The sequence below is a fragment of the Hetaerina americana genome, unplaced genomic scaffold (assembly GCF_022747635.1).
Source record: "Hetaerina americana unplaced genomic scaffold, ioHetAmer1.1.p SCAF_5, whole genome shotgun sequence".
In the NCBI taxonomy this organism is placed as follows: domain Eukaryota; kingdom Metazoa; phylum Arthropoda; class Insecta; order Odonata; family Calopterygidae; genus Hetaerina; species Hetaerina americana.
In genome coordinates this window covers 94,785,551-94,798,340 of record NW_027287095.1, presented here as the reverse complement: position 1 = coordinate 94,798,340, position 12,790 = coordinate 94,785,551, and the positions used below count along the sequence as shown (strand labels likewise).

Sequence of the window (12,790 nt, the reverse complement as noted above, 5' to 3'; positions counted from 1 at the left end):
GAAACTTTATAGAAAATGTCAATGGAAGAGACCTGGGAGACAAATCTTGAGAACTACATTTTAAATTACAATGGAAAAGCATTAAAAAAAAATGGGATTGATTCCACACCAGCAGCATTGAGTTAGGGAGAAGGAGAATGTCTAACTACTTTAAATTATTAAATACATACATCAAAAGGGTGCGGTAAGCATTGATTTTGAAAGATGAACAGTTATACCATTGCTTAAAAAGCTAATGTGAAAAATACAGTAAAATCAAATTAACCAGCCATATTTTAAAAATCTTGGCAAATATAGTACTTTGGCCAATTAAAGGTGAGATAAATGCAAAACGAAGTGAAGATCAATTGGCTTCAAACAAAAATAATGAATTTGTGAACCGATTTTAACCCAAAGAGTGTTGAATTAGAAGAGAAGCGTGAATAACATCAATTCAAAAATGGCCTTCATGGCAGTAGAAAAGGCTTTAAATAAAGTTAAATCGGAAGAGTCGTTCAATTTATTGAAGAAAGCCAGGGTGAAATACAAGATAGAAGAATTACACTTTTATTTCAATAAAAAAGCTGTCATAAGGACTCAGAACAAGCAGAGGTCCAGAAAAGTGTGAGACAGGTGAATGCCTTGGCACCTGTCATTTTCAAACTATATCGAAGATGCAATTCAAAAGTTGAGAACAGATTTGCAAATGATATAGTTAATGTAGTAGAAAGTGAAGAAGAATTACAGATAAAAAATGCATATATTTTTGCTGTAATCCAAGGGTAGAGCGTTAGACTACTGGCTGGAGGGCCCAGGCTCGATTCCCAGGCAAGCCTCTATGGGCACGTGCAGCTCCATCCAAGCTATGTGATTTTTTGGGTACCAGAGCTTCCTGGGAAAACATAACTGGCACAAGGAAAGGCACTAGCCCCCTTACCCTGATGTGTGAATTTCACACGCCGTATAGGGCTTAGTAAAACAAAGGAATGGTTCGCAGGAGAGATGGATAAATTAATGGTAAAGTAACAATTTTAGAAAAAATACTGGTGGTCAAGGAATTCAAATATTTGGGGTCAATGATAGCAAATTATGCAATAAGCAAAATACAAATAAAAAATAGAATATCAATGACAAAAAGCGCTATCAACAAGAAAAAATAGCTCTTAACAGCCAAAAATATGAACATAGAATTTAAAAAGAAATTAATAAAAGTTTTTGCAAGGAGTAATGGCTTACGTGGGTGCAAAAGCTGGGTTATACAGAAGGAAGAAAAATATTAAGTTTGCTGTCATAAAAAATTTTGGAAATACATTGGGTAGACAGTGTAACGATTATAGAGGCATTTAAAAGTGTGTGAAGTGGGGCCATAATGGAAGAGCATAGGGAAAAGAAGAGCAGGCCTCACTGGGGGATATATTGAGGCATGAAAGTAATGTAACGAGGGTCATCCGGAAAGTAGTACCCGTTCGTGCCGCATGAAGTGCTGACGACGCGAGTAGCCGCTGGACGAGGTCAGATAGCTTCAGTGGCTTGTCTGCCTTCTCTGAGCCAAGTTGCGTGACGCTAGCATTGCCTGTGTTGTTTCTGTGATTGTTTACAATGTTTAAAAAAATTGAGAACGCCGCCAGTTGTGAAGTGAGGGCAGTGATTAAATTCCTCAATGCAAGAAACGTTCGCCCATGTGATATTCATCGCCAATTAAAGGAGGTGTATGGAGACAATGTAATGGACGAGTCGTCTGTTCGGCGGTGGTGTCGCAACTTCAACATGGGGAGGGGGAACACACACGACGATGAGCGTTCGGAGAGACCGTCTGTCATTACAGACCAACTGGTGAGCTCAGTTGACGAATTCGTGAGGAACGATCGGCGCGTCACAATTGATGACATCTGTGAGCATTTTCCCAATGTTTCTCGAACAATTGTTCATGAAATTGTTAAACACCATCTGCATTATGCAAAAATGTGTGCAAGATGGGTCCCTCGCGTATCTCAATGAGCTGGCGGCGAAGGACTATGCAGCAGGAATACAGAAACTTGTCACACGTTATGACAAATGCCTTAATTTGCTTGGAGATTATGTTGAGAAGTAGTTTAAAGTATCCTCTTTCAAATAAAATTTTTTATGTTTGTTAATATTTACTTTTGTGTCTTTATTTCACGAACGGGTACTACTTTCCGGATGACCCTCGTACAAGATGCAAGAAGAACACCTTTAGAAAAAATCAAAAGGAAGGCTGAGAACAAAGATGAGTGGAGGTCTGCATTCAAACCAATTGAACAATTACCAACTCCATGAAAACATGTTTTATTATCCTCTTATGATTTTTAAATTAATACTATGAATAAGCAAGTCGCATTGTTTTGACATAACAAGGCACAAGAAATCTAATGCCAATAATCATGAAACTAGGTTTTAGACAAAAATTAATCATTAACAGTTTAAAGTCCATGGTACTAAAAGTGATAAGAGCTTAATCGTATGTTGCACATGAGACAATGAAAGAAGAATCTATGAGTTAGTAGAAGATATATAGATAAACGTCTTTATTCAGGCGATATTGAGACCATAAGGTCCCTTCTTCCATTTAACCCTTAATGTAGAAATGAGTAAGGCCGATAGAAAACTTTACAAACCTGATGAGCATCGCAGGAGGGAATAATGTATGCCTGCAAGGGTTCAGTGACATACTTCACATTTTTCATCAGTGAACGCAGCTTTTTTAGGAGGTGACCCGTAGGTTTCGGCGGCGGCATTTTCCTAAAAACCAAAATACAATACTTTAATGCACGCAATGAAAGCACGAACTCTTGACTACTAATGAAATGATAAAATAACTGGGGCCCGAACTTTTTGTCTTATTATCTTATCAATAGCGTGAGATTCCCAGACGGAATTCTTCGCTGCACCGTGATACCATAATCTGCGATACTTCAAAATATGTGCAGCCAACTGGACAATACCGTCATTCACTCACAGTGAAACCTTAATACGATATTGCATGCATATTTTATGGCAAACTAATGTAGGACAAAAATTTAACTTACCACGTATAATCTTTACTGTGCGACTATTAATACAAATCAGCTCGCATCACTGTTTTCCTAAAAATCTTAGAAGATAAGTCTATGTAACATCCTGTAGAAATTCCAGTTATTCAAGACTGTTTTTAAAATTATAGCTGTAGAAATTCTTAGGGAAAGCTAATATAAAAATAAGCAAAATGATCTAGAAAAGATAGCTAACATTCAGAATAATTAAAAAACGCAAAGTCGTTATCTAGCAATCTAAAAAGGAATCATTTAATAATAATGATTACGTTTATCACGACGATAAAAACAATAACACTGCGCACTGCGAACCCATATTTTCGTTCTTCAGAAACCATCGAGCTATTTCACCCCTTCCGTGCGTCAAGTTTGAATTGCAAGCAGAGGGCAGAGAGGGGCTAAACTTCAACTTGGTGATCAGTTCAGTCCAATTCAGGGAACTCCTCCGGAAGGAGAGTGAGGGTATAATTTTTGGAAGGAACTCACCTACTAGAGAAGAAATTTGAACTTTTTTCACTGGAACAGTCAATTAATGCTAATATTTCGGCAAAACCGACGAAACCGTCATGAATGACGGAGAATCTCTTCGCAGTTCCTGTACTCAATACGAAGTTTTAACTTTCTCAACGATTAAGAATATGGTTTACTGAATTCAATATAAAATTTTTAATACCACAGAATGAAAGTTTGAGAATGGTAATGATATAAACTATTAAAGCTGCAAATTGCCATTATTTTGGAAATGTAATCGCATTCGGTTGAGAAGTAAATATTTGATTATTCTAAGACAAGTTGAAACATCAAGCAAAGAATAATGTAACTTTATTTAAGCAGAATACATTATAATAACACAGATATCTTCAAAATCTTGTGAAAATCACAATGAAGTAACTAAAACATCTTATATATCACACAACAACTTTAAGGAAAAAGAAATTACTAACATACATGACAAAGTATATTCTTATTTAATCAATAAGGATAAATTAATGCACAACTTTTCACACTTATGTGACAACGCAAGTTCTCGAAATATAATACATTAATTGCAATTAGGGACGTATTTACCAGTGCGCCAACTACGCCATGGCGTAGGGCGGCAGCTCCCAGGGGGCGGCACAAGTCCCGGAATTTTCATTTCATCAGTTTTTTCAACTTAATTTAATGCGAACATATTGATTCAAAATCCCAATGCGTTTTCTTTTTTAGAAAAAAGGTTCCACCATAGGCTGCCAGGAGCGCGAATCATGTGTTTACATTAGTCGTCATGCGAATGAACACGCTATTCATTTTTTCGCTAGTTCCTGTTGTTAGGCGCGAGGACCTTGTGGACACATTTAATTTGGTTCGCATTATTTAGAAAATTAATTCCTTAAGGGGGCGGCAGACATTGACTATAGCATATGGCGGCAAATGGGGTTAATACGCCCCTGATTGCAACACAAGAAGCATTACAAAAAATAAAACATGCCCACACGTGGGGATAATTCATTAGCATGTGCCCAAGCCAATTACTCTTCCTTTTTTTCCAGAAATCTCCATTCTCCCGCTCTCCTATCAACACCTCCTCATTCCTCACTTGGTCTATCCATTTTATGTTCAGCATGTTTCTCCACATTAACATATAAAGTGCATCCAACCTTTCCTGGTCCCTTTTTAATGCAGTCCATGCAATTATTATTATTTCTTTTCACAGCAGTGATAACCTAACACTCCATAAATAACCCTTTACTAGTCTCTTTCTCAGCTCAATAGCCATTCTGCTACGTTCACTTTTCTTTTTCTGCTGAATGCTTCCTTGGCCTTCGCTATGCCTATTTTAATTTCCTTCTCACTCTTCCACCTTTTCTTCACCTCTGTACCCAGATACCTGTGTACCTCTTCTCTTGCTCCGGCCTTTCTTCTTCCATTACAATATTTGTTCCCTCCTCTCTACCAGCATTCATCACCTTGGTCTTGCTCCTGTTTTTCATCAAGTTGTAAGCCTTTTTCATGCCATTAAGGTATTAAAACATCCCATTTAACTGTTCCTCATCCTCAGCAAGAAGGATCATGTCCTCAGCAAATCTGATGCACACAATCCTTCTTCCTCCAACTGACACTTCTGAATTTTCTCTCCAGCATTTCCTGACCACGTCTTCCACATAAAGGTTAGAGAGGGTGGGGGAGAGACAGCACCCCTGCCTCACTCCCTCCCCCCTCCCAATATCGAACCAACCCTCTTTTCATCAATCATAATACATACCTCTGGTTTAAGTTCAAATTTCCAGTCTTCTCTCTCTCCAGTTCACACCTTTTTCTTTTAGAATTTTTCTAAGTTTTCATTGCACTCAGTCAAAAGCCTTCAACAAATCAACAAAACATATGCACAAACCTTTCCCCTTCTCCAGACATCGCTCTACAATGGTATGCACGACTCTTTTTACATCTCTTGTGCTCATTCCTCTTCTGGAGCCATACTCTTCCTCCACTGAGTTCTACACCATGGTTTTGCTCAGCCTTCTGTTCAGTATTCTTAACAATACCTTCGCTGCATGAGTGATGACACTTATCGTTTGATACTCCTTGCATTTCCTTGTTTTTGGTAAATGCATCATCTCTGTTTTTAAGAAATCCAGTGGTCTCATTCCACTAAAGTAAATTCTGTTGCAGATAGATGTTAATCCTACCTATCCCTCTTCCTGCAGGCATTTCATGAGCCTTATAGATATTCCATCTACTCCCTGTGCATTTCCATTTTTCACCTCCTGCCATGACTTCTCTCCGCAACATATCCTCTCCAATTCAGTCTTTATTCACCTCATACTCCTCCACATTTAGATGCTCAGCTTTTTCACTTGCCTGATACAGATCTTCCATGCTCTCCTGCCATCTTTCCATTAATTCTTTTCCTTCCTTTTTACATTTCCTGCCCTGCTCTCTATCTCCATACCTGCTCACTGTGCTCCCGATGTTCTAGTGCCATCCAACTAAATATTCTTCACTTTGTAGTGCACCAAGTTATGCCTTCCCATGCATTCCAGATGTTCTATTTCTGTACATTCCATTGTTTTAATGTTCTTCCCTTCCTTTATCTGCCTCTCTTCTTTGTTTACTGTTCAGTTTTGTGAACAAATTTTTCCATCCATGATCTTTTGGTTTTTGTACTTTCTTCTCACCTCAATTCCATCGATCATCAACAACGTTATCCAAGGTTTCTTTGTTCTCTTTTTCCTTTCCTGTTGCCCCCAATTCTTTGCTTGTCTCTTCTATCCCTTTCTTTATTATCTCCCACTGTTCTGCTACACTCTCCTCAGTTGTTGTCTCAATTCTCTTCATCTCCTCGTACATATTCCCACTGATGTCCTCCTTGTCCAATTCCTTTAGTTTATCCAATTCCCACTCTTAAAATGTTGCAGTTCTTTTTATCCTTTTCAGTCTTATCTCAATTTCTGCAATAAGAAGTACTTAGTCACTGTAAATATCTGCGCCAGGGAGTCCACAAACCTGCTTCATTCTATTTCTGAATTTATTCACTACCAATATAAAAATCTATCCAATAAAGAGTGAATAGTAGCAATTTCCCACTAGATAATATTTATTATACGACCAAGTTTTGATGTATAACATCATCTTCAAGTACAAAATCTTATTTTATCCATTCTTTATTATGTTCAACTTCTACCACATCATGCTCAAAACTACTACTCATTTGCTCCAAAGTCTATCTGCTTTTTATACATAGCACCCATCACAGGTGCTTTCCACTGGTAATATGTTCTCTTTGGAATTGAAAACAAAATATTTGTAAATCTACACTTATTTCCCCTACGGAACTCTACCAATAAATCTCCTTTCATGTTCCTCTCTCCAAATCCATACTGCCCAACTGTTTCTTTCACCACCCAGTACTCGTGTTCCAGTCACCCATTACAACATTGCAGCATGCTTGCCCTTTGTTTCTCCTCATTTTATCTTTTCTCTCATACACTTCCTCTAAATTGCCCATTAACATAGTCGCCTGTTTCCATGTATGTACACCCGAAATACTAGAAGGTTTTTGGTAGCAGACTCTTATCTTCATATACAGGCCTGCATATCATCCTGTCACTGTTGTAGATAACCTTGCTGACACAAGCCTTCGTATTTGCAAAGATTCCATGTTAATTCTGTCTTGCCCATTTGCGGCCACGATTATCTAGGGAATCCCAAGGGATCTTTAATGTGGTAGTTCCCTGTTGTTTTCCACATCCTGTGGAATGTGAACCCTGTTCTTGCAGGACAACTCCTCGACCAAACAGCTTAAGATGAAGAGCTAGACTTACATGTCTGTGCTGAAACAGCTTTGAGCATCTGGCCTTGAACAGTTCTTTTACTTAACAGCTTTAAGGTTGAGAACAGTTCCACAAGCAAACTATTCTTTCTGATGAGTTTCCACATCAGTTCTGCAACCTCTGCATTCATCTCTTAGTAATCAGAGCAACTCTTGCCAACTTAGGTCGTTTCTCTAGAACTGGGAGATTTAGAGTACTATTCATTTAGGGAACAGCTCACTTCTTGCAACAGTTCTTTTAAAAGTATTATATTGATTGTGTTCTCTATGGCCACTCTCCACAATACCTGCAAGACTTTAGTGATAGAGGCAAGAGTGATCAAGTGTTTCATCCAATGAGAAATAGCCGAATACTGCCTAAACTCTCCCTGAAATCCCACAGTATTTTGAATGCCAAGGGAGGGATAGGTAGAGATAAAAATATAAAAATACCTGGATAAAATGAGAGTAAAATAAAAATATTATAATGAAGCATGTATGTATTTTGTTTCAATGGGATAATGTGGTTGCTGCTGAAGACATCTTCAAATGTATAGGTAAAGGAGGAGATAAAAAAAAATTGCAATCCCTACCAAATTTTACGTAGTAACCAATCCACCCCCTTCATAAAACACCCATTTGGAGAAATACTGGGTACGGCAACATAACTTCCTTTTTCCAAACTTAAAATGCTTTCAAAAAAGGAAGTTATGTTGCTGCACCCTGTATACCGGCATTCCCAAGTGAAATGGTATATACGAGGGTGGTCTGAAAAGTTTCCGATCCCAGAAAATATCAGAAAAAATGTTTTGTATCTTTTTTAGGTCAGAAACTTTTCAGACCAGCCTCGTAGCTATACACTAATGCATACTTCCAAAGGCTTTCAGGTGAAAACATCCATGAGTAAAAATTCCCCACCGACTTAGGGAATTTTGCTTTAGACATCTGGTGGATCAAAAGTAGTTTTTAGTTCTTTCCAATTGGCAGTCTATTATATTTAGTATATAGCAGTAAAATCTGAAGAAATACAGGTATACATGTCACCTATAACACTTCTATGGCTTAGTCATAAAAATATGAGATAAAGAGAGATCCAGTTGGAATCTAATAAAGTCTGTGAGGTCGATAAGACTATGTAATAGCATAGTCAGAGAAACTTTCTAAGACTCTGGTAGGAGGTACTTATCTACATAATAAATCTTCCTAGCCTTAATCCTAAAACATAGTAACACAATTGGAAACTTCCAATGCATTTTTATTAAATGAACTGAAAATATCTTTTGGCTGTATCTTTAAAAAACTACAAAAATTCCAACGTTTACTTTATAAAATATACCTATGGTGAACAATGAATATTGAGCAAAATGAATTGACCATGTCACCAAAGTGGTATCGTAATACTTGTCCAATTCATTATTTCAAACTCTTTTACAGGGCTCATTCTCCCTCAAACCCATCTCTTGATCCACCATAGGTAGCGGAAGAAAGGCCATCGCATTCACACCCCTTGTAACCATTTCTATCTTCTACCACACGAAAACTATGTCCACTTTCAAATGTAAAATAAATAATCACCACCGAAATAATACCCCCATCAATGGCAAAGGATCACCTGGTTACAAACTTAACCCATAATCCAATATGGTTTCTTGGTGTACTGATTACAGAAGATTAAACCAGCAATGTCAAACATTGAAAGAGAAGGAATGTCACATTTTACCTGCAGAGACCAATATTCTCAAACCCAAAGTGGTGAGCTAATTCACAACCTTATTATGAAAATAATTAACTCAAATTCTATGTTTTATCATATTCTTTTAAAGGACACTTACCTTTGAGGTGTTGAGATGACTTGAGCAATCAAATAACTTGCTCAACATTGCTCCTAACTGCTGTTAGGAGCAATGATGATTGCTACTATTAGGGTCACTAATCACCTGTACCAGTGGTAAGTACAGGAAAACCCTAGCTTGGCATGCCTCAAATTTAGATTTCCTTGAACACAAAGAATATTTTTGCGGTCCAGACTGGTGTTTACATCAATTAATACAATCAAAACCTAAATTTCACATTCCTTAACTTGGGATTTCTACGAAGAACAGCCATTGCCCCATGGAGATACAAGCCAACTTTCATCACATTTTTCCTCGGTTCTTTTCATATCTAAGTTTGAAATTTATTATTACCTAAGTATATGCTTTTATTTGTTGATATATCTAGGTAGGCAAAGATTGATTAATAATAGTTTTTGTTATTAAATTGGTAATTAGTGCAAGTTTTAAGAAAATTTTAAAATCATCATGACAAGATATTTGCCCATTTATGGCCAACGAGTAATTTTTACCCAGCCAATAACTGCTTATGCTGACTTAAAAAAACCTAATATTGGAAATGTCACTTCATTTTTAATGCATTTACATAAAAACGTTTGTTGATAGAGTACCTAATTTAAAAATGTTTGTTTCTTAGTTACTTTATACTGTTGTTTAATTCCTAGCTTACAACTAATGTAATAAAATAATTCTAATGTCACAAGTATTTTTCTATATTTGTTAGTTTTCCTAATTACAAAACACTCAAGATATGGATTAAATCTCAAGTGTAAAGACACTTCCAGGATAAATCTAATAAATTGATCAATATACTGAGTTTTATTATAATTTCATGAAAATACTACAATGCCAGCAACATTTACTGCAGCCTTGCTATCTATAACATTTTATTAAGTGACAAAATATTGATTTTTTAAAAATCATTACCATGAGTTACTAATCCTAACATTAGTTCTTTGATCATGAAACTAACATGTAGTTACCGGTGAATCTATTCTTTCTCTCACAGTTCCTTGCACTAGCATTTACCATTTCCTGATTTTCATAGTTCATCCTAGGACTTCCTCTGCAGTTCTCCCCTTCCCACATTTCCTTCAACTATGATTTCTGTAAGCTACCATGTCTCAGGATGTATCCAATCAATTTCACTTTTCTTGTTTACGCTCATCATAAGCTTCTCGATCTCCTGACTGTTCACAGTACCTACCTCATTTGCTACCTTTTCACAGTACATACAAGTATTGTTCCACTTTGCCATGGGAATAATGCAGACAGTAAAATATAAGCCGTTCCAGCAGTTTATAGATGCTTCCAAACAAAAAAGCTATTGATTTTCTGCATTAAGCAATAATAGCCCTATGCCTTCATTGCTTGTTTTGGCCAACACCTTAAACTCTCCCATCACTTCCTCCATTTCACCTCGTATTCCCTATGCATAGGCATTCTTCATTACAATTTATCCTTATCTCACTCAACTCCATCAGGAATTCCATTAAGGATATAATTTCTAGTAGTAGTACAGTTGGAATTATTAGGGTAAATCAAAATTGTGGCCATTTTGCACTGCACGTAATCCATCTATTACTTATTTCAAGTAAATTCTAAAAGGTTCTGATGGAATAAATTCTGTGGATATACTCCCAAAAAGTGAACCTGACCCTGTTAAGGTCTACATTAAGGCAGTACTTAAACAACTGAATGCTGCTACCTATATACTCTTGTAGTTTATATTGAAATTAAATTTAAAACACTTTGCTTTTCCACACAAAAAACTTTTTTTTAATGCAGAAAAGCGAAGTGTTTTAAATTTAATTTCAATATGAATAATTTCCACCAAGTGACGCCAGAAACTGTTTTATTTATCTTGTAGTTTATGACAAATATTTTTATTTTAATGGAAGCAAATAGGTGAAAAGTTGAGTGATTTTGTAAAATGGAGTACTTAAAAAACTGAAATAAAAATATCAATAATCAGTCTTCCTTGTAATTCATTAATGGTTGTTTTAAACCATTGCCTAAAATTAAAGCAGTAAAAGTTCATCATCAAATGCAAATTTTGATCTTTTTCAGAGTTCAAACAATACCATATTAACAATGCAAATACATAAATCAGGTACCTATAGCATACTGGCAAAATTATTGTTTGCAAAATAAAGGAGTAGCTTTGGAGGCCCCTGTAATGAGAGGTGTGTCTTTGCCCAGGCAGCAGAATCATTTGGATAGCCAAAAATGCACCATATGATAAAAATACCTAGGTTTGATTTCATATAAGCTGAGAAAGCCAACCATTTTCTGAGGAAAACTTCCTTGAGAGGCTTCCTTAAGAAAAACAAGTTGTATGAGCTTTTACAATGGCTGCAAGATTTGGTGACCTATGGAATATGCAAGTCAGAAAGTTTTTTGCAGAGCTACCTCAATCATAAGGAAGTTAAAATTAGAGCTCAATGATACTTACCATATTTCCCAGCCCATAAGATGTGCTTTTTTACTCCAAAATGTGCTGAGCTATAAGAGAAAACTTCAACCTCTAAGCATGAGCTGATTTGCCAGAAAAATACTTACTGTTAAGATTTTTTTCCCGCACTTGGCATAGAAAATGTTTGCCTTTATTTCAAATTTTGATAATCACTGTTTTGAGTCAGTAGGAAGCAATAGAGTTTTAATATATCATTGATTGATTGAACTTACTCAAAAAAATTCCCAAATAAATCTTAAAAATATACAATGTAGGATGTGTAGTTTCATCTCACATGTGGTGCTGCTGTGAAAATTATATGCGTTATGTTAGTGGGGATGTTGCCCCTCTGCTAATACAATTACATGCATATATTGTATCTCATTTTCAAAAGTAAACATCAGTTGAGAAAGACAAATGATGATGGTGTTGACCACTGGACTGGGGGCAGGGCAGGGAAAGACTAATGAAATAGTGGAGTGGAGGTTGAGGAAAAGAAGGTGGTGTAGCGGAGGACCCTGCAGTGAGGGGGTCAGGAGGAAGGGAGGTTGTCCAATTCCTTGTCAACAGATGTTAGTAAGGCTGGGCTTTTGTTTCAGGGTCATAGCTGTAGTAGACCCATGACTCATCTCCAGTTATGATATAGTTTTTTCCCCAGATGAGAGTTTTTTTTAGGAAATCTGGGTCATCATTTGCAGCTGGGAGCAAGTTCATTGCAACTGCATCATGAAATTCAGGATGTTTACTAGATAAAGGAGAATGGAATGAAGTAGCTGATGACCGCTGCAAGAAAGGACTTTTTTTTAAAAAGTAGAAGAGATGCCGAGGTAAGGGTGTGAGGTCCCAAGGGGAGTGCTTCAAAGGGGACTAAGGCCTCCTCATTTTTCTAGGTGGGCTATTTTCCTCAAAATATTGCATAGCTGGATCCTTTCTGGACAACATCATTTGTGTGTGTATGTATGAGTATCACTCACTGCAAAGTAATGTAATGAGATCTTAGATGCAAGTAGGCATGACTGCTAATGTCCTTTGCTGCACTAAAAATGAGAATCTAGGCCCTATAACTATGCTGCATGCACCCTTAGGCTGGAATAAATGAACTTTTCAGTCATTTTCAGGCAAATATGAATAATTTTACAAAAATATCCTAACTCAAAACTTGGCAAACTAAAAATATGTTCAT

The 12,790-nt window shown here is 36.7% G+C and overlaps 1 protein-coding gene across 1 annotated transcript in view; it reads right to left on the bottom strand.

The window, feature by feature from the left end:
• The window catches only part of ApepP (Aminopeptidase P), a 35,592-nt gene extending 32,277 nt beyond the window's left edge, over positions 1-3,315 (bottom strand). Inside the window, exons 1-2 of the mRNA XM_071591826.1 lie at positions 3,027-3,315; positions 2,616-2,739 (exon numbers count right to left, since the gene is read on the bottom strand). Of these exons, the coding sequence (XP_071447927.1) occupies positions 2,616-2,735 (120 nt within the window). The 5' untranslated portion in view covers positions 2,736-2,739; positions 3,027-3,315. The remainder of the gene's footprint in view (positions 1-2,615; positions 2,740-3,026) is intronic.
• Between the last annotated feature and the right edge of the window lie 9,475 nt (positions 3,316-12,790).